Raw genomic sequence first — 21724 nt, 5'->3', positions numbered from 1 at the left:
GCTGGGCGCTGGTGGTCGGATATCGTGTCGCGTCACGCTTGAGTCACCGTGGCGTGACGTCATCGTTCGCGTGGCCCAATGTTGGAACAGATAAGTCACGTGACCTTGAACTGATGTGTATAATCGCGCGAGAATCGAATAACAATGGCATTCCAGATTAGACCCGCTTTCCTTTTCTCCTTACTGCGCTTCTGTTTTGGGGCGTTTTTGTTATAAACCCGATCAGATTATAAAATGTCGCCGCCTCGGTGGTATTTTTCAGTGAAAATTTGGAAGAAAAATTGAAGCAAATAAGGGTACACTCCCCTGTATGTAAAACGAACTTTTTTATCACCTTGTAATTTTGATAACCCCCCCCCCCCCAAAAAAAAAAAACACCCCTAGGCGTCATTATAACCTATTTACAACCCATACCTACCTTCCTGACCCAACTAAAACCTAATCAAATTTAAAACAAACAATCATACTAAACTAAGGAAACCAATTTGCGAAGCGTCCATGGCAAAAATGGACCCATTTAAAAAACACAGTATTTTTATTCCTCCAACAATCGACGCAAATCGCCATTTCTTAAGCACAACTAAAATTCACGATCTTTTTGCGACGCTTTTGTGCTTTGCGTTCGCCCGCGTTGCCCGGAAAGAACTTTCCGGTTTCCGATACAGCTTTCACCACAGCGCTTCGCCATTTGCATCTGGGCAGCCTCTCCTCTCTTTGAAAGCTTGCGAAACCTAAAAGGAAACCTTGAAAGCACGCGTGTGCGTTACAACGTATTCACGCCTGTCTACGACAAAATAAAAAAAACGTCAAAATTAGCGAATCACTTTCAAGCAAAATGCGGCTATGAAAGATAAAAAAAAAAAACGATTGTCGACCAATGTACTGTTCGTGTTAAGTTCCGCGGATTGTCGGTCTATGTGGGGGCGAAGTTGGTGACGAAGCAAGATGGCCGGCCCCGGGCCCAGCGTCCCTTTTTTCAGCTGTTTGAGCGTCGAGCGGCTTGGAGAGGCGTGCGTGCAGTTTGCCAGCGTCGCAGCTGTAGTAGCACCATTGGCAGCAGCAGCAGCACTAGTAGTAGTAGTAGCTCAGTGTCAGCGCGGACAGCGAAATCAACCCAGTCTGCTGCCAAGGGCGGCATTTTCACAGCCTGGAAACTTATAAAGTTGTAAGTTTTGCGAGGAAATGTGGCAGAGGAAAGATACCCCCGGGTACGGGGTCAGTTTTGGCCACAGCAGCCGCCAAAACGTTCCCGAAGCAGAGCAAAGGCTGGCGCTGGGGGAGAGACGGGGTTTTGATTTTGCCGCCTCCATTAGACGGACGTACGCGCCTGCTGTAGGACAGCTGCGTTGCGGATACAGTCGGATTTACTGCTGAGAAAGCCCAGGCAAAGGTAAGAGCTGTCGTTTTTATTCGTTCGTCAAATTGCTCGCTTTTTGTGTGTTTACAACTTATGAAACGGGAACGGACAGGGCCCCGGAAAAACCTCATAAGCGCCGCCGATTGACTCTTTCTCCCATCTCGGCTCAATTAAAGAGAACCAAAACATGTGACGTCACGTTGAACGCCTCGCGTCATTGGGTCGCTGCAAATATTCATCCGCGCGCTGTCTAAGTTTTGTTGTACAACTGTTTGTCGATTGGCAAGGCTAATTCCCTACAAAGTTTTAATTTATAAACAGTAAAATATTTGCTGTCTATAATTGAACCAATTTGCAAAGTTTGTTTAGACAAAAAAGGTTTTCCAAAAATATAAATGTAAAATTTTAATTTAATATTTCCCTCAACTTTTCATCTTTAATTTACACCCTACGAGCTTTATCAATTTAAATATAAAATTAAAGCTATTTAATAAATATTAATAGCCAAAATATTATTGTGTTTTACAAATTTGGCCATCAGCAAATTTATTTAGAAAGTTTAAACGCAAAACAATTCTGACGCAGTTTTTAAGGAAGGTTACGGAAAAATAACTTTAAAACTTTCCGGAAATGCAGATTTAATTGCTTTTACTTTAAATCAAATAAATTTCCCCTTAAAACAACTTTGATTTAAAAAATAATAAAAATAAAATTGCGGGGTTTCCACAAACAACTGCAATCTGCCACTAGCGGCGATTTGTGGTATGTTTACCGCAAATTCATTTCTCGCGGAAATTCTAACAGAGAGCGTTATAAATCATTTTTACTAACAAAATCGACTAAAAAGCGACGCTAATTAGCCAAAAATAGCTTGTAGAAATCGTTAAGGTTCACCTTGATGTAATAATGGCCCGCGAAATACGTTTTCAGGTAAGATAAAGCGTATTTTATTTTTACTGTTTTTCGTACACTCAAGACTTAGATTTTTTGCGTTTTCTTGTTGTGTTGTACAGTTTTATGGTTAAATATATTTGTCAATTGATTTTATAGTTTTTATGCTATTAAATAGTTCATACAGTTTCAATCCAGCACCATTTCTCACCTTTTACAAATGCCTAAAAATGAATTACTGTGTTCGGCACTGGTCTACAACATTTGGGTTAGGGTGCGAGTTAGTGTTTGGGTAAGGTTTGTCAAGTATTATTATGCTAATTATTTAATAATATTAATTGACCCACCTTAACCCAAACACTTACACGCACCCTAACCCAGATTTACTTTTGACTTTAATCCTACCACATTTTTGTCTGGGGGTTATGTTACTAACAATATTTTGGGTTAAGGTTGAAGGTTGGGTTTGAGTGAATCAAATATTATGATTATATTTATTGTTACATAACTATGCATTTCTTGCAATTTCAACTTCGATAACTTGTTTCGTTAGTTCGGCACTTGTTCGCTCCTACCACAATTTTCTTTTTACAGTAACGAATCGAGTTGTCAAAATTAAAATTGCAAGGAATGCATATAAATATGTAAGAATGAATATAGTAACAATACTTGTCCCAGCTTAACCTGTATGCTAACACGCACCCTAACCCAAATAATAAATCCACTGACAAAAATGAGGTATGATTCTAGACCAGTGCCAAAAAGCCTAGTTACTTGCGTGTCTGGAAAGTATGGCAGATTGGGGTGAAAGGGTGCAAATAAGGTGAAAAATGCCCCGCCATTATAACACATATGGGAAAACCGAGTGTATATTCATTTTCTATGGGTGCAGGTCTAGTCTGCTGAAAAAAATCGGGTGCACTTTCCATAGTGGTTACTTTATGTTTTCATAACAGTCAGCGGCACTGGTCTGAAATCCTAACACATTTTTTACCGTGGGTTTATATTGCTAACACTATTTTGGTTAGTTAGGCGTTAGAGTAATTATTTTTGGTTAAGTAAGTGTGAGTTAGCGTTTGTCTTGGCCAAGTTTTGCTGTTATATTGATTGTCCAATATTTATTTCATTCTTGCAATTTCATTGGTGACAACTCGTTTCGTTACTCTAAAAACAGTGGTAGGGTTTAAGACCAGCGCCAGCTCCAGTCTGCATTCAGTGGCATGTCCACACCCAATATTTTATTAACAAAGTTTGTGTGCACACCTGAATTGGTATACTGTGTTTTTGTGATGCTGAATTTTAGTAGACTTTCAACCTAAGCTGTGTGGAAAACTAAATTACGCACCTGCACACCTTAAAATTTGGTGCTGTGCACCCGAAAATGAAGACTAAATCAGCCTTCTTATCTTTAAAAGGCCTAAACCTGACATATTGTAGTGTGTGATTAGGATGTTTGATTTATATGTGCAGAAAATAATTACTAATCAACATATTACTTCCACAGCCCAAACCTTGCTGGTTTATGGTTAAAACCTTACCAATAAATGCTTTCACCCTTTCATAAATGTTCATTTTTATTTCAGATCTGTGGCCCTAATGCATCATCTTTCTGCCTTAGAAACAATGTCACTTCTTTACACTAAACTTGGTGATCTCAGTTGGGGTCAGCGCAAAACAAATGTTGCCTTTCACCTTATCAAACTCATCAAATTCAGGTAATTTCTTTTGTTCTATGATATTTAAAAAAAATTGCATTTTATTGCTTTCCGTAAGTTTAAAAACAGAGTTGAAGTTCTTCTTCAATTTGCCACTGCTTTTGTTTCCTTTTATGCGTCTCAACACATTTGTATGTCCAGAAAGATAATTGCAAACGTCATCAGACAAACCATTATATTTAATTTTCTTTTTTTAATATGTATTCGGGATTTATAGGGTTGCAAATTTTTAGTGCAATTAAAACATCACAAAAGTTAAACTAAATGACATCTATATTTTCTGTCTACCATTATAAAGATAAAACTGTATTATGTTACAGTGTTGAAATACTCTACTTACCAGTATAACTGATTTACATTGACTGTTTATTAACAAAGTTATTGATAGTTTACATGGAGAAAAGTTAAAACACATTTTAAAAAAAGTCAATATTTAAAAATGCGGTTTAATTGACAATGATAGAATTTGTGGCTGTTCAAAGCAGGACCAACTGTATATTTGTTGTGTCACATTTCATGACGTTTTTAATTAGCATTGTCCATGTATACATGAAATTGTTCTTAACACCCTGGCATTATATACTTAGGCACTAAACTTTCGAAATTCCAGGGTGTAGCCAGTGCTAAAGTGTTAAATAAAAAATGTGAGCATATAGATAGCCTTGTGCTGTTGTATGTTATCACTGAGCCAACCATTTCACCTTTTATAATTTCCTTAGAGCACGTTCAGGCTAAAAACATTTCCATTCAAATGAGCAAAACATATCATTATATTGAAAACAAATTGCTTTTACAAATAATCTAACAATATATTTTGGCACCTGGCTGCATTCCATAATTTGTGGCCGCCAAAGATTTCCAAAAAGTTTTACGGGTAAAATTATACGTCAAAATAGGACAATATATATACACCAAACACGACAATTTGTTTTGGCGAATTTACTTGTCCGGCTATATTCCCTGCCAAAGTCACTGGCGTGGTTTAGGGCAACTATTCCACGCCAAAGATCGCTGACGGAAAGGCGCTAGAATGCAATTAGGGTTTGGGGGTCCCTCTGCCTATGTGTTAATTCAAGATGATTTTGAACACTTTTGGTGAACTAAGACTGTGCTACAGGATGTAATTTTGCACATTTATTGATAAGTTGATCTAATATCAGGGCATTTTGACGCCCTGTAAGAAATCCATCTAAAACCTATTGCACACCCATGTTGGTTGCCTATGATTATGGTGTGTTATACATATATATATATATAGAAACTTCACTGGTTGAGGTTTCATCACCTTCCAAAGGTGCAAGCAACTTCTCTTTAAATGGCTTGTTTGGTGAATCAACTGGCTTGGACGAGCAAGTCTCTATTCCCTTCACCCCTCCGGCTGGAAGTGTGGTTTATGGAAAAAGACCAACAACCAGTCCCTGCATTTCTCCGGTGAGAGTCTTTTTATTTGTGTAAAATGTAAACCTGAAAGAGGCCTAAATAATGCAACCAGTGCTTCCCAGCTAAAATTCGTGAGAACCAGAAATGTTGCATGTAGAATGACAGTTTAACTGAAATTAAACAGTTTTTGATGTAAGGCAACAGTTCTTCTATCTCTATACTTTGTTTTGCCAAATTTTTGGGCAGAGTTATTCAATTGGTGTGCCAGTATTTATAAATAAGCCTACTTTTACTGAATTATTAGGTTGGGCAAGTTTTACAAATGTTGTGTATGTTTGATGATTTACTGATTGGAACCATTGACTTAGATAGTTTGAAGCAGTGGCATATCCAGGGGGGGTTTTGTGGGTTTCGGAAACCTTTTTTGTGGGTTTCGGAAATTTTACGTCATTAACGTCTTTTTGACGTCAGACGGGAAAACGGGGAATTACCTAAGTTGAAAATTCGGGACCCCCCTTTTTGGATTTCTGGAAACGCCCCTGGTTTGAAGTATATATTTAATTGTCACTTGCAGTGTTTTTTAAGGTGTTGTTGATTTATTCATTTGTTAAACATGGCAAGGTTTATACATTCGTTAGGCACACAGAGAAGTGTGTAACTGTGTATCTGAATAAGGGTATTATCCCTTTTTTAAAGTATGCAACAGATAGAGGTGTCAAATCCAGACGTGCACTCTGACAGTTTATGCTTGTTCAGTATTAAATACAGTGATAGTAAACTCAAGTTATAGAAGACCCCAAGGTTTTTATTTAGAATTAAGCAACTCTAAACATTTTGTATAACACACTAAAACTGCTGTTTAGGTGTCTGCTTGTACTGTGATATGTTGATGTTAGTAATCAACAGTAATCAACGGTATAGTTAGTAATCAACGGTATAGGCGAAGGCTTATTGTTTAATTCTGCTGTACTTTTGCATAATTGCAATCAATAATTTGACAATACATGTGACTTGATGAAATGCTTGCTCGGTCTACAATGTTGAAAAAATATTCACTTGAACACTATCAGAAAACTCCAGTAATATCATTTTTCTATAACCAGGGTCGCCACAAAGTCTTTTTATGTCTTTAAATTAATTTACGTATTGAATGGTCTTCAGAAAACATGAGTTTTGTTCCAACAGTCTTTGGATAGTGTTTGATTCTGTCTGTGGCACCTGCTAATTTCTCTAGATCACTGGTTATTAATTATTTAATATCTTAATGCTGTGTCATTAACTGTAGTGGGTTGTAGTTTGATAAACTAAATGTGCTGCAGGTTGTTTGAATAGCAGTTTACATTGACCTTTAAATGTTTTGCATTTGTGTTATTATTAACTGTATTAAGGACATTTTTTATCCCATAGCCTACAACAGAACAGTTTTGTCCATTGCTATATATAAAGGAGTCTAATGGCAAGCAATTTTTTACTGTCAACTTAAAATCGACCATCTGTGTAGAATAACATACTTTTAAGGTGAAAATGTAGTCTCAAATACTAAGGAAATAAAGACAGCTATAATTTGTTTAAATATTAAGGTTGGGTTCATTTATACTTTACTCTGACAAATTTTTTCAGATATACATTGGATAACTAACTGTGGCTAAGGGTCGGTATAAGCTACATTATTTTTTGATGGTTTACCGAATCCCAGCTTATATTAATATGATCAGGTGGTTATAGTAATCATTATTTCAGGACTATTTTTGCCAAACAATATCGATATATACCTATTTTTCAAATACCTGGAATAAAGAAAAATCAATTAACATTACAGTTTATCTACCTATATTTGTTAAACTCTTGTTTTGCATATTAACTTGTAGCATGATGCAACAAAAAATCGGCCTATGTTATTGTTAAACCATTATATCGGTCTATCCCTATACCTAAAAATGCCGTTTTTTTAATTTAAAATGACCAATTTTTTTGCAGACAAATCAAGCATTGGGCCAACATCAGCCGATACTTTTGTCAGATTTGGCCGACAACACTGGGGGAAGTTTAAACTACACTAAGAAGATTCTCTGCTCGTTTGTGTCACCTTACGACAACTGCCGATGCACAAACCTCGCCATAACAATGTCAGAAGGTGGAAAAAGGTAAAACTCTTTGCATTGTGGCAAACTAAATGTGTACAAAGATAAAAAAAATCCTCCCCTCGCACAGGTAAATAACGACTATGAGTACTGGGGATGTTCAAAGTAGAATCCCAAGGTATTCTAGAATAGTAGGTTTCGAATCTAGAATAACGAATCCAGAATATTGAATCCTTATATAATCCCGTAATATGTTAAGGAATTTTTACTATTCATGAATATTTGAAATCTGTATGACAAAACAACAATTTAAAGGACAGCATTTTATTTGAAATAATTGAATATTATTTATATGTTCTTAAGAGAAATATATTTCAACACCATTTAGTCGAATTAAGAGGCTCATGATACCGTATTTTATGGCGAAATATATTTCTTTTAAAAACTTATAAATGACTGACGTTGGTTGAGACAGAAAAGTCAAAAAAAAAAAAGAAAAAAATATACTCTCGTCTTATTGTCCTGCCTGGTAGATTATAGGAGTTTATAACTTTTTATTCTTATTTCACTAATTTTGATATGTTTGTGGTCAAATTTACTTTTGTATTTTAAAAAATGTATTTTAGTTTGTATTTAAAATTCATATTTACCTTGTCGGCAACCTGTGCTTCAAACCAATTTTGTTTAGCTTCTGCCAAAAGCACCTGCATATTGCAAATGGACTTAGCAGTTCTCCATGTTCCACTTTTCTAACTCCAATCCCACAACAAACGTTACAACAGTAAGTTACTTTTGTTTTTGCCGTAAAAAGTTATAACTTCTAGTGAATTACTCCTATGGATAGTGTTGAAACTTTGTGAAACAAAAATAATGATAACCAAAGAAGCCAATTTTATTAGTTATTACAATTTTTTAAGAAGACCAGCATTTTTCAAGCTCAAACGAAAGTTAAGAACACACATTAAAATAAGCAAAAAAATTTATCCATTTTTATTTTTATCTTGTGGGCTATCTGGGCCTGTTTGAATAAGCACAAATATGACATCGGGCTGTAAAAATTTATTACTTAACATCAACAGTCAAACATAAAAAAAACAAAAAATGTTGATTAGAAATCACTGCCCTAGAAAACCACTAAATAACTCGTTTTAGCATGTTTGCATAACTTCTGACTGCTGTGTTGAACTTTGGACAAAATAATGATAATTCTGCTGCCCATTTGTCAAGATTGTTGGTGTGGATTTACAATAATCAACACATAAATCTTCAACAGGGGGATGTCCCTGCAAAATCCCATGTCAAGGGTTTCTGGTTTTTCCCCTTCAACGAATAACGTGATGACTGCCCCGAAAAATTTTCCACAACCCCAGAAGCAAATTAACCTGCAAAACCCTTCAGGGGTGGTTGCACCTCTTGTCTCTGCAAGCACCAATAAGACAAAGAATGTAAGTTTAATAGTATGTAAACTTAGTATTTTAGGGTGTATGAATATGTAAACTTAGTAGTTTAGGGTGTATGAATATGTAAACTTAGTATTTTAGGGTACATGAATATGTAAACTTGATATTTTAGGGTGTATAAATATGTGAATTTTGTATTTTAGGGTGTACAAATGTAAACTTAGTATTTTAGGGTGTAAGTATAAGCAAAACGTAGCAACGACGAGAGATTACTCAATTAAAATTTTCCATTTTCTAGAACACCCTTACAAACTCGCAGCACATGGCAATAAACGGCGACGTGCTTCGAACAGTGGTCGACATGCTCAACAAAAACCGCCGGGGCCTCACCACAAAGCAACAAATCAAACTTCTCAACTCCCTCGGTGTGATCGTGGCCACAGTCAAAAACCCGGCTGAGCTCCAAAACGGAAGCGTTGCCATGGCGCAGCCTGTGGTTGCTAAGCAACAAGCCCTCCACAACAGCGTCCTCGATCACAACACTGCGATTGGCACAGTCCAACAACTAACGCAACTTCAAAGAAGCATTCAGCAGCAAAACGAATTAAAGTCGTCGCATTTGGTTGATGAAAATGTGAATGCGACTACGGCGCAAAGGAACTTGGCGCTAAAGCGTAAGGGGGGCAGCTCTAAATCTAAGAGTGGGGGGGCAAAGAAGGCCAAGCAGAACACGCTAGACCGCGATGGGACTTCACTGCAGCACCTCAGCGCTGTTGAGCTCGACGTTAAAGTTTCCGAAGCGTTGGCGTCGGTCGGGGGAATGAAAAACGGTCTGAAGCAAAGTCTTGTTCCAGAGGCTGTCGACTCACATCCAAAGGTGATGAAATCTGCCTCTGCTGCTAAAAGTGGAAAGAAGCAAAGCCGTAATACTTTGCAACCCGCGCTATCTGTTGCAATTCCTCCTAACCCTGCATTTCTATCCAAACTAACAGCTGCGGAAACTGCCACGAAACATCTCCAGCGCTACGTCCAAGCGGAACGCGAGAAATTGCTAAGCAACTCATCCTTGTTTCCGCTTGGGCCATTTTGCGACGACCTCGGCCATGATGTGTGCATTTGCGAGCAGGCTCAGTACAAGTTGGACACCAGTCGCGCGAAGAAGAAAACTTTTGGAAAGCTGGCCTTGGGCAAAAAATGCCCCTTCTGTAGTAAACGGGGTCTCACCGAAGCTTCAAACTTGCTTGCTATTTCCAGTCCAACTTTAAGTGGCCACTGTGTGTCTGAATTTACCACTAGACTTGGAATTTCGCCAATGCGAGACAATTTTCCTTCGTCTAAATCTACCTCCTTGGAAATGCCAAGCACAAAATGCAAGGAATTTGCAGACTCGCCAAATGTTAACCTTTTAATGAGACCTATAAGCGAAGGTGTGTCATCCACAGCTTACGATTCTTCGGTTGAGGATGTGTCCAGTGTCGCCACTTTAAAATCTCAAGTATGTGATAAACCAGAGCCAGAATGCTTGAAAAGGAATTCTCCACAAGAAGAAAATAACTGGAACGAAACTAAACTAACATCCAGTGCTATTCAATCGCACTGCTCTAAGTTTGAAACCTCGGCGAGAAGGTTTAAAAAGGAAGCCAACAAGGAGAAACAGTCGCTTAAGTTACTCTTACAAGCTGCTAAAGCACATCGTAAGGAAACCGTAGAGGTGTTGCAAGCTTTAGGAAACGACCACGTTACTACGAAACATTTGCCTGGAAGCTTGCTGCGTCGTACTTGTCAACTCAACGGACAGAACTGCAGCAAAGCGGCCCTGCCTTGCACGAACTACTGTGTCGACCACATATGGCACTGCTCTCTTCAGCAAATCTTTAAGCTTAACTCAGACATGGGTGTCGTTCCTGATATTTACCCGGAACCTGCCTCGATTAAGCCGAGAAAGAAAACCAAACTTCCGCCTTTGAGCAAGAAAAAGAAGCGCAAACCTCGCAAAAATGCTGCCGTCTTCACTTCTAACCAGGTAAAAACGACGGCAGATTCTCCTGGCGAGCCTCTATCGAAGCAAATCAAACTTGAAAGGGAAGAGTCAGGGACAAGTAAAATCACTAGAAGCGATTCCTTTCTAAGTGTTGATGACTCCGAGCAAAATCCCTGCGAAAACCTCGCCGAACCTGTGGTTGACGACGATGGTGTTCTCGACGCTTTTAACATCGATAGCACTGGTTTCATGGACGACATGATGCCAGACCTCCTGCAGGAGTTTGGCTTGTTTGCCGGTCGAAACAGCGACGTTCTTGACAACGCGCTGTTGCTGGCAGGTGCTGTTGATTCCGAGTACCCTGGCCAGTTTGCAGAAGACGACCTTGGCGACTCTCCGTTGCTTTTTCCACAAAGCGCTGCCGGTCAGTTGCTTGTCAACATGTCAACGCCGCTTTCGCCGACCAACAGTGACTATGCCAACCTGCCATGCTCATCAACGAGTGGCAGTAGCCAAGCGCCACGCTGCAGTGACATGTTGGCTGGTGGCAGTGACAGTATTTTGCCTCCAAGTCAAGATGGAGCTAGTAAATCTGGATTATCATCAGAAGGAAGTTACAGTCTCAGTGAGCCTATATGGCCAGACTGCCAGGAAATACAGAATGATGTCACGCTGGCAACATCAGGTAACATTCTAAATTTTAATTAACGAGTCGTCATAAGCACAAAGTTTTTTCATTTGGGAGTCTTTCAAAAGTCTTTAAATCATTTATGTTCAGCAAATAGACTTAGAATTAAAGATGTTTACTATACCAATCATTACAGTTTTTCATTACCTTTTAACGATTAAATTAAAATATTGTTTTTTTGAACCACTTTTTCCTGAACAGTCTTATGTGTTTAGAAGATGTCGTTAAAAACAATTAAACAGTAGTTTTTATTGTGTTGACTTATTGAAAACATTGAGCAATCCAACAAATTTTGTTTAGAAAAGCAACTTTTAAAACAAAATGCAAAGTAAATGCTTGATGGCTATTTAGGTCATTAAGAAACAATATTGTAATGGCACATACATTGCTATTGTAACTCATGGGACCAATTCACCATCCACTAATGGTTTATTAATCAGATTTAACCTTGCTAACTTTTTACAAGAAACCTTTAGCAGGCATAAATATGTTGTTGTCTTTGACAAACTATTGTCCAGTGTTGTAAACAAATTATTTTTATATAACATTAAGCCCAGTCATTTGCTTTTTTTAAAAAGGCCACACCAAGTCCCAGCCAAGTGATAATTAGAGCAAAAGATTTAAGTCCATTCAAGTCATAAGTCATGTCATTTAAAAACAGTGACTCAAGTACCTTAAAGCAAGTCATTGACTTAAGTTTACAATGCTGCTATTGTGTGTTTTTACTCATATATAGCACATATTTTTATTATTTACATCAATATGAAACCAATTCTATTATATACTTTACACTACAAACCACACTTTTGTCTCATGCCCTTGTTTTTTGTTAGAAGCCGAACCAGTTAAGCAAGAAATGTCGTTAAGTCGAGATTCATTCGCTGATGACCTTCGGGAGCTAGAAGGTGTCCTTGAAAGTCTTCAGGAAGAGGTTTTCACGAATTTTTTATTTGTTTGTTTGTATATTAATTATGTCAACTCCTTTTAACAGGAACTCGATTGCAATTAGGTTAATGAAACATGCACACACATTTGCGTGTTAACAACTGAGATCTAGCCCTTCTGAAGCTGCTTTTTGACCAACGATTTACGGCTTCCGTATCATTAGTACACCAAAGCCATTGCAGCAATTAGGTTAATTTTTAAGTACAGTCAATCATAATTTACTGCTGCATTCTAAAGATCGCAAAAAGCATTCAGTGATATCCATTTCAGTAAATTAGCTAGTTGTATTATACAAGACTCAAAACACTCTATTAGAAATAACAATTAATTTCATTTCAGTGAAATCATTTTTTGATTTTATCAATTGCACAAAAACAAGCTCATTCCACAAGTGTATTAATCTGTCAAACATTTTAAATATTCTTCAGTTATTGCCTACAAGTTGTGTAAGTTCCCCAATCTTTTGTGATTAAAATCTATTGTGAATACTGCTAATCTGCTTGTTTGTTGTTAGTTTTGTTTGAGCATACTCAATAACTAGTATAAAATTGTATTGCTGCACTATTTGTCTGAAATATTGAGCAGTATGTGGCAAACATGCTTAATAAAAACCATTGATGACCGTCAGTAAAGCTATCCTTCTCTTTTGAAATCACTTTCCTATTTTTTAAGTTGCCCCTTTTTCACTCATGTCTTTGTAACTTTTCAGTTTGTTGAAGAGAGCCAGTCGTCAGAAAACACACCAACAGTGAAATCAGAAGTTGGCAGCTCGGCGCCATCCAGTGTTCCGTTAACTTTCAGTGTCACAAATCCTGTCAACTCCGCTGCCACACTGTCTGTTGACCCCCAAAACCCAACCCCAGTGGTGCAAATGATAGAGCTTCGCAAACAGCAAACCGCCCCGAAAAAATCAAAACAGGGGCCAAAAAAAAGCAAAAAGTCAGTGGTTGCGTCTCCTACTACTACGCTTCACAACAAACACCTCGGATATATTCAAACGAACGCTCCGCTTAGCGCCAGTGCGAGGCAAGTTATTGAGCAACAACTGGAAACTGGAAAGATCAGCTCGAAACCGATCGCTGAAATTGGAAAGACGAAAGCTGGCCGGAAATCGCGGTGCACTTATCCGGTACCTGGGTAAGTTGCATATTTTTAAAACCTTGTCAGCTGCAAACTGTTGAAAATTTGTTTACCCAGTGTTTTAAATTGGCATTGTTAACGAAGCACGTTTAGTAGCCAACAGTTCTATATTTTTAGGGCAATGTTTGTCAGTTGTACTTGAACGTTGCCAAATGATAAATCTCTTACAAAAGTAAGTAAGAAAAGTTTATTTCCCGTTGGCGCTGAAATTAAAATACACAAAAAATATAAAGAAACAAATTCATGCGCGATTCGGCCGAAGCAGCGATGGGTCCAAGCACATAAGGAGATATATATATTCCATGAAAGAAATATATATTTACAAGCTTATAAGGCAGTGGGAATAAAGTTCTGTTAGATCTGGTTGGGTTGCTGACCGCTGTAGTTTATATAAACAACTTGTTTAGATTGGTTCAGAGCAAAATTTTATGTATATCCGATTTTTCTTTGTGTGTGCTTGTCAAAAGCCCTCAATGTGTTTAAGTGAGAAAAATAACATCTGTATTTTTATTGTTTTTATTCAGACCTAAGCATGTTCCAACACTGTCAGTTGTTGATCTGTTACAACTTTCTTAAAATATGGAATATTACAGTTACCTCAAAAATGAATTTATTCATTTATATTAAGTTTTTAGCAGAATTGATAATGCCGTTTTTGGCGTAACTGCATTGTTTCTGTCTTTTTTAATATTTAAATTCTTTTTTAAATTTTTTTATATTGTTTGTGCAGTTATAAGTAATAGAAGCACTCAAAATATTATGTTTATAAGAACAGTATTTAAAATAATATACATTAACTTACCTTTAAAAGCAAATTTTGTTCAATTTTTTTATGAAGCAATTAACAAAGAACATAACTAACTTTGCACGTTTATTAACTTACCTTTGAAAGCAAATTTTTTTCATTTTTTTATGAAGCAATTAACAGAAACATAATTAACTTTGCACCTTTTCATAACTTTCCATTGATTTTAATTTATGTTATATTTAGGTATATATCTGTTATCCATGTCATAAGAAATTCAAAGAACTACAAAGGTTAAAAAATATCTAAAACTTTATTGAATGATAGAATACTTTACTGAACCTCAAACCTGAATTAATTTATTTGTATTACCTGATGATGATTTTTAATAAAGTTTTAAATCTTTTTTAACCTTTTTGGTTCTTTTGGATCCCTTAATGTGTTGTGTGACTTTAGCATATGATTCCCTTATAGCTCCTACTTACTGTCTACTGTGGTAATAACTTGCGATTGATTTGCATTTATTCGCAGGTATATATCTGCATCCACTCCAACGCAGAACCACACGTCGCCAGGACAACAACAACCTCTCCGTGTGCAACCGAAACTCCTGCCTGGAAATCTGCTCTGCTCCTCTGGCAAACTTCCCTCCTCTGTAAGAAAATTGACAATTAAAAATAAGTTTCTAATGTTTATACAAACAGGGTTAGGAATTTTGCGCCAGCAATTCGCTACAGCAGTGGCTCTCAACTTTTTATGGCTAGCGGCACCCCTCAGAAATAAGAAATAGATCGCCGCACCCCTACATGATTTTCCGCAGGTAGTTCACTAAAAAATCACAATAAACGAAACTATAACAACACACGTCAACTCTATACTACGTAGGAAGTTATAATATGATTTATTCCACTCCAATCTTACACAAAAAGTTACAAGAGTTGAGCAAAAATCAGATTTTTAAAGATTCTCAAATATCTCTCGGCACCTTTGAGCATTAGAAATAGCACCCCGGTTGAGAACCACTGCGCTACAGGGGAGTGTTGATTGATCGTTTGACTTGCGAGTTTCTTAAAGCAAAAAAATGGGTCATTATTTTTAGAACTACTGAGAGTCTTTATATATTAATACAAATTATGTTTATCTTCAATGACTAAAAGCCATTTATATTGTTTAATTGCTTATGAAGCACTATGCGCAACTACAACAAGAAATTAACCAAGCACATAGCACATGGTAAAATCAGATATATATTGCACTGTGCAAATGACATAAACCCGCTAATGTGTTAAGCACTTATCCACATTCTATAAATAAACATGCAGTTGTTCAATATAGGAGGTATTAACACCCTGAAATTAAAGGCATTCATATCATAGGTAAATAACAATAAGGTAGGACTGAAATTTGCAGACGTCATGCCAGCATTTTTAACCGAGAGTTATTTTGGCGAGTGCTGATTGGTAGACACTCTTCCAACTGGCAAGTACATATTTAAATTCAAATCCAATCTTGAAAGATGTTTTTTTGTAGAGCTCATCTAGAGATATATCAGGATTTTGTTGGAAAAAGGGAAGCAAAAATCCTAATAAATGCACACAACTTGTTGGTTTCAAAGTACAAATGTATTAAATGGATTCCTAGCTTGTTCTAACAACATAATACTTTTTCCCGAGTGGCCACAAGCCCTTTGAACCTTAAAGTGGCCTTAATTACACAGAAAACAGCTCATTGTTCACACCTTTTAGATTACTGTTATGCAACTTTAAAATGAATGTCAACCCTATTACAAATGCCTTAATTAAGATGATATCAAGCATAATATAACTTTAATCCACAGATTTTGTGCAATTTATATTGAAGTCAAGCAACTGTTATATAGCTAAAAGTAAATGTAAGCCTGATACGATAACGCCCTAATTAAAATAACATTGAGCATAATAGGATTTTAATTCAAGTATATTTTGCAATCTATATTTAAATCAAGCAACATGACTCGCTTTATGTCGTGTTTTTCTTAATTTCAGCTTGCTGCATCTGGAATGGTCCTTATTCCCGTCAACGCCTTTGTCCAGCCCGGTAACCAAACAGCGTTAAACCAGGGCATTGGGCTGACCCTGACCATGGCCCCAGGCCAAGGGTTCCCGACCACCATTGGGACCATGATCCCTGTCCGGGGCCCCAATGTGGTCGGTAACCCTGGCAACCAACAACAGTACATTATCGTCAACGGAGCTCAACTGACAAACCAAGGTAATTGTGATGTTTTAAATGATCTTTTTTCATGATCATTTTCTGATCAACTCGTTTGTTGTTATTTTCAAAATATCTGTTTTTTGTTTGTTTTTTTCTGAAGCTATTTTTTTTGTTTTTTTCCGGCCTACATTACATTATCTTTTTCTAATTGTGTACATTATGCACAGATCTGTAATATCGCGTGCTAATGAATTGCAAAGCCAAAAAGGTCGAGTAGATCGACATCATCTTGATTAAGACATTTCAATACAAGCTTGTTTAACTCAACATTAACTGAAGACGAAACAAAGCTCGTAAATGTCTTAATCAAGATGATGTTGATCTACTCGACCTTTTTGGCTTTGCAATTTTCTTTGGAATTACCTTGTTTATTGTATTGCAAAACATCTGGTTGACTTTTTTGGTGTGAAGCTGATTAATTTAATTTAGCTAACTACTTCTGTTGAAACAGTTAAATCCATAATATTTCTATGTTTTAACCTTAAAATGACATCTGTATTTAGTTTTTGATTAATTTTACCTTTTTAATATTTGTTTCTTATCATCAAATATCTTTAAAATGTTTTGTTTTATACACGTTTGCTGAACATGGCCTGTGTACTGCTGTAATTTAGTGTTATATGATAACCCCTAAACTCTTTAGTTTACTAGCTGTGTATATAATTTGTATATTATGTTAATTACACAATCAGGCATTGATTTAAAAGCCTGTTTTCAAGCTATTTTGTGTGCTTTTATTTTTTTTAAACCTGTACTATCTATATCCATAGTTTTTGTTTTTTTCTATAAAAACTTGTAGAATTATTAATTGTTAGTTTTTTTTTTTTTTGATTTATCACAAACTGATGGTGAAATACAGTTTATAATTTATATTATATACCAGTTTTTCTCAGCGTATCACAGCTTAGTTTTAGTTGAAACAGAAGAAGCACTAACGATTTACATTTTGCAATGTTATTGTTTTGACTTTTTAGTTGCTCTGGGCAACGGCAACAACAATCAAAGGAAGGGAAAGAAAGCAAAACCCCAGCCGACTCTACAAACCGGTAGGTCGCACAGTTTCTAGACATTAGGCAGCCACAAAGCCCTTTAAACCTTAAAGTGGCTTTAATGACACAGTTCTACTTTGAAAACAAAACAGCACATTGTTCACACTCATTAGGGGTTATGTAGCTTAAAAATGAATGTTGTGCTGAAAAAAACGAAAAACTGCTGAGAAAACAATGTTCCTGTGGCTGAATAGTTTAAATGTTGGTTACTACAATGTAAAAAAATCCTTCTTTTTTTAACACACTATTTGTCAATAATCTTTGCAATGTAAATTGTGTATAATGAGAAATGTTAATATCCCTTTCTATTCCACAGTCCCTACTACAATTTTCTCACCACCCAATAGTGTTCAACTACAACAACCTCAACCTCCGCAGCTACAGAAACAACAACAACAACAACAACCTCCGCAGCTACAGAAACAACAACAACAACAACAACAACAACAACAACAACAATTGCAACAACAACAACAACAACAATTGACTCGGGATCAACCTATACAACAACAATTACAACAGTTAAACAAGGACCAATCTAAACAACAATTAAATCAGATCCAACTTAAAAAGCAACTGTTACAGCAACAACAACAGAAGCAACAATTACAACAGCAAAGGCAACAGCCACAACAACAGCCGAAGCAACAGTTACAACAACAACAACAACAACAGCAACAGCAACAACAGCAACAGTTACACCAACAAAGGCAAAAACAAAAGCTACAGAAGCAACAGCAACAGCATTTACAACAACGACAGCTGCAACAGATAAATCAAACCCAACAACAACAACAGCAGGAACGACAAACCCAACAACCACAGCACGCACAACAGCTACAACAAATGCAAGGCCTTCATCAGCAAGAGCAACAAATGCAACAGCGGCAACAGCAACAGCAACAAGGACAAAATCAACAAACGCAGCAACAGGAAAATCAACAACAACAACAACAAGAACGACAAACCCAACAACAACAACAGCACATGCAACAGCTACAACAAAAGCAAGGCCTTCAACAACAAGAACAACAAACCCAACAACAACAGCAACAACAGCAACAACAAAATCAACAACAAAATCAACAACAAAATCAACATCAACAACAACATCAACAACAACAACAACAACAACAATCACAACAACAATCACAACAACAAAATCAACAAAATCAGGAGACTGGCGTTTCTACTGTACCCGCTTCAAGCGAGCCGAAACACCAACCTGCTGTCCGCAACACTAGCAACAGCAACAAGCCGAAAGATTCCACAACAACAAACAACAACGCGCGGAAACAACAGCCCGGCTTTTCACCTCTGGTCATTCCACCTGCTGCAAGTACAACCCTAACCCCTGGTAGTTCTGGAAGCACAATGGCCCCAGCGTCCACCACCCCCTCGCGGAAAAACCCGAAGACCAGCGGAACCGTCCACTGGAACCAGAGCACCCCTGGACCAGAGGGGGCACCCCCTTTGCCCCAACAGAACCCCTACGGTTCCGTGGGCGGCCAAACGTCCAACATGCTTTTCTGCCGCCGGATCAGCCCGAGTTTCAACAACTCGCAGCACGTGATCGTCGGGCGTTTGGGCTCACTTGGCCACATGGGGGGACTTTCCCGGCTGGCGGTCAACGAGCGCTTGAGCCAGTATCAGAAACAGCAGCAGTTTGCCGAAAATCGCGCAAAAAACGCCGCAAAAACGGTTTCCACCGCTTCCGCTTCCGCAGTTTCGTCGGCACCCGAAGTTGTTCTAAGCCGCAAGGATTTTGCTCCCGGGTTTATAAACATCGCAAACTCGTGCCGCCCAAACCCCAACCCCCCCGCAAAGGGGCTTTCCCACGAAGGTGACTCGGCTGCAAAACGGAACGCGCGGAAAAGCGGACACACCGCGACCCTAACCGACCCCGACCAATCTTCGGAAACGGAAAAGGCAAAATCCGTTTCCGCTACCGTTAGTTCGAACCTGATCAGACCCGTGCCCGATTGACAACAGAAAATGCGTCGTTTCGGATTTTAAATTCCTTTTTCTGTTCTTAGTTTTGTTTTTACTCCCCCAAAAATATGTTTTAAAATTCCGCACAAAAAATATATATTTATTTTGTAAAAAAAAATGAGTTTCCCATCTCTTCTGCCCTTTAGGTTTTTTCCACACGAGATTATATGTTCGGTTCTAAAAAAATTATACAAAAAGGCGAACACAAAATCATGTCAAAATCAAAATCGTGTTCTCCCGTTAAAATTAGGTTGTTTTTGCTTTACCGTTTACCACAAAAAACGCGCGCGGTAATCTGCGCCTTTTTCAAAAAAAACACGAAAACATCGTTTCATAATTCGTATTTACCTAAAAGCAAAGACTGCCCCACGTTTTGGGACATAACGCCCTGCAAGTATTTTATTCTGTATGCTGCTGTCAATCATAAACGGGGTTTATATATAGTATACCGTTGTTGTTTTTGCCGTGTTGTCCTTTTGGTGCTCAAAAATGCCGCCAAATGTTCCCCTCCCTTAAAAAAAATCCTTTAAAACAGGGATTTTGATTTTCTTTTGCGGCGCAATGCTTTCATTCTTTTCCTTTGTCTTTAAAGGCGCAAAAATTACTTAAAAAAACATAAAAAATATCCTATGAGCACATAAACCCCCCCAATATCGTCCAAGAACAGTTACTACCACCTTGTGTCGGGTATCGACTTTTATCCGATATAATCGGTCATCTTCTAATATAGGCACAGCTGTAAATTAGCACATCACTGCCTCAAAAATTTCGTTGCTACCAGTTCAAAACGCGAAAGCAATCGGACATCTCTTGTACCAAAATTCAAAAAATGCTTGGTTTCTTGTTACGTCACACTAGCTTCGGTTATGTCACAGGCAGTGTTTTTACAAGTATCTAACAATATTATGAAAAAGCAAACCAATCTGTAACTTTAACTGTAAAGATATGCGAACTTAGTATGCAGGGAAACAATTTCTAAAATTAAATAAATTAAAAAACCTACGGTTAATTAGGCGTCAATTGTTTTGAGGGATTCCAATTGGGCGAACGACATTTTAGCTTCCATTTTACATTGTCTCGTAACATGACGTGGGATTATGTACCACCTGAAATACGACTTGTCGTATTCTTTCGAAAAAGTTCTCAGACTTTTAACAATTGCACCGAAAAACCGTAAACCTTCAAACAAATGCCGCTAAACCTGTGAAAAAATGTGAAAAAATGTGAAAAAATCATGTAATACTTTTTCCATGAGCGAAGATACCATGATTCCAGCTCAGTGCTTACGATCTGTGATTAAACAATGCCAGCTCGATTTTTTGGTTATTTCTGGCCGGTTTACGTATAAACAAACCTAAAAACACTTTTTGTGCTTTTCCATTAATTTCCCCGCATTCGTTGAATTAATTTGTAGTTGTCTACATCTTACACAAATGACGCCCAAATGCACTTTGTAAAAATGATGTATTACAATGTGTTCGCGAAATGTCAATAAGTAGCTTCAAATTATAAAAAAACTAACAAATGCGGAAAGGATGAAAAAATACCCTTTAATAACGTTTTGCGGTTTTTCAAGTTTCTTTTGTGTAAACTGGCATTTAGCAAACTTCATTAAAACGAAAACTAGCAACAAGTTTTACATAATCACACAAGATATTAAGTTTCATTCGCGTGTAAAGTAAAATGTGCTGCACCTAAAGGGAATTTTTCACTATTAGTGGCGAAAAACACGCAAAAATGCCGCATTTCATTTCATTTTTTGTCGTTCTTTGTTCTTCTTCAGTAATTTTCGACGCTTTACGCCAAAACCCGAAATAGCATCGTTTAGCGGTTGATTCTTTTCGACGCTTTTACGCTCGCTCTCAGCCGAGAAACCGTAGCTTTTGTCTGAAAATCGATTGCGAGCGTAAAATCAGCGAAGTTGCAAAAAGTGATCGATTCGCAGTATTTTGAACACTTTTGAAAACGGTACCGAATTATCCTTGTGCTGGTTCTACAGTTTACTCTTCAAAGTTAATTTTGCCGGGTTTTACAGATGTTGTGGCTGTTGTGTATGCCTTCGTTACCGGTTTAAAAGTTTTATTTTTTTTCTGATTCCGCAAGAAGT

The 21724-nt window shown here is 37.4% G+C and overlaps 1 protein-coding gene across 1 annotated transcript; it reads left to right on the top strand.

Moving 5' to 3' along the window:
* Positions 1-1097: 1097 nt before the first annotated feature.
* Positions 1098-20834, top strand: LOC146146362 (uncharacterized). Its single transcript, XM_083390732.1, has 14 exons — positions 1098-1390; positions 3832-3963; positions 5222-5394; positions 7321-7487; positions 8113-8205; positions 8698-8869; positions 9123-11490; positions 12327-12424; positions 13148-13575; positions 14855-14978; positions 16348-16573; positions 17551-17622; positions 17942-18683; positions 18741-20834. Exons 2-14 carry the CDS (start codon positions 3927-3929, stop codon positions 19609-19611), a joined length of 5571 nt encoding a protein of 1856 aa, XP_083246858.1. The 5' UTR covers positions 1098-1390; positions 3832-3926; the 3' UTR covers positions 19612-20834.
* The last annotated feature ends 890 nt before the right edge of the window (positions 20835-21724 follow it).

This window comes from Ascidiella aspersa, chromosome 5, assembly GCF_963924565.1.
Source record: "Ascidiella aspersa chromosome 5, kaAscAspe10.2, whole genome shotgun sequence".
NCBI classification, from domain to species: Eukaryota; Metazoa; Chordata; class Ascidiacea; order Phlebobranchia; family Ascidiidae; genus Ascidiella; species Ascidiella aspersa.
This window is presented reverse-complemented; position numbering and strand designations above follow the sequence as displayed.

Excerpts from the sequence above, each read along its gene's own strand:
- LOC146146362 (XM_083390732.1), top strand. The coding sequence starts at position 3,927 with ATGTTGCCTTTCACCTTATCAAACTCATCAAATTCAG. Across the intron at positions 13,576-14,854 it reads TGCACTTATCCGGTACCTGG|GTATATATCTGCATCCACTC; the intron begins GTAAGTTGCATA and ends ATTTATTCGCAG. Across the intron at positions 14,979-16,347 it reads CTGGCAAACTTCCCTCCTCT|CTTGCTGCATCTGGAATGGT; the intron begins GTAAGAAAATTG and ends TCTTAATTTCAG.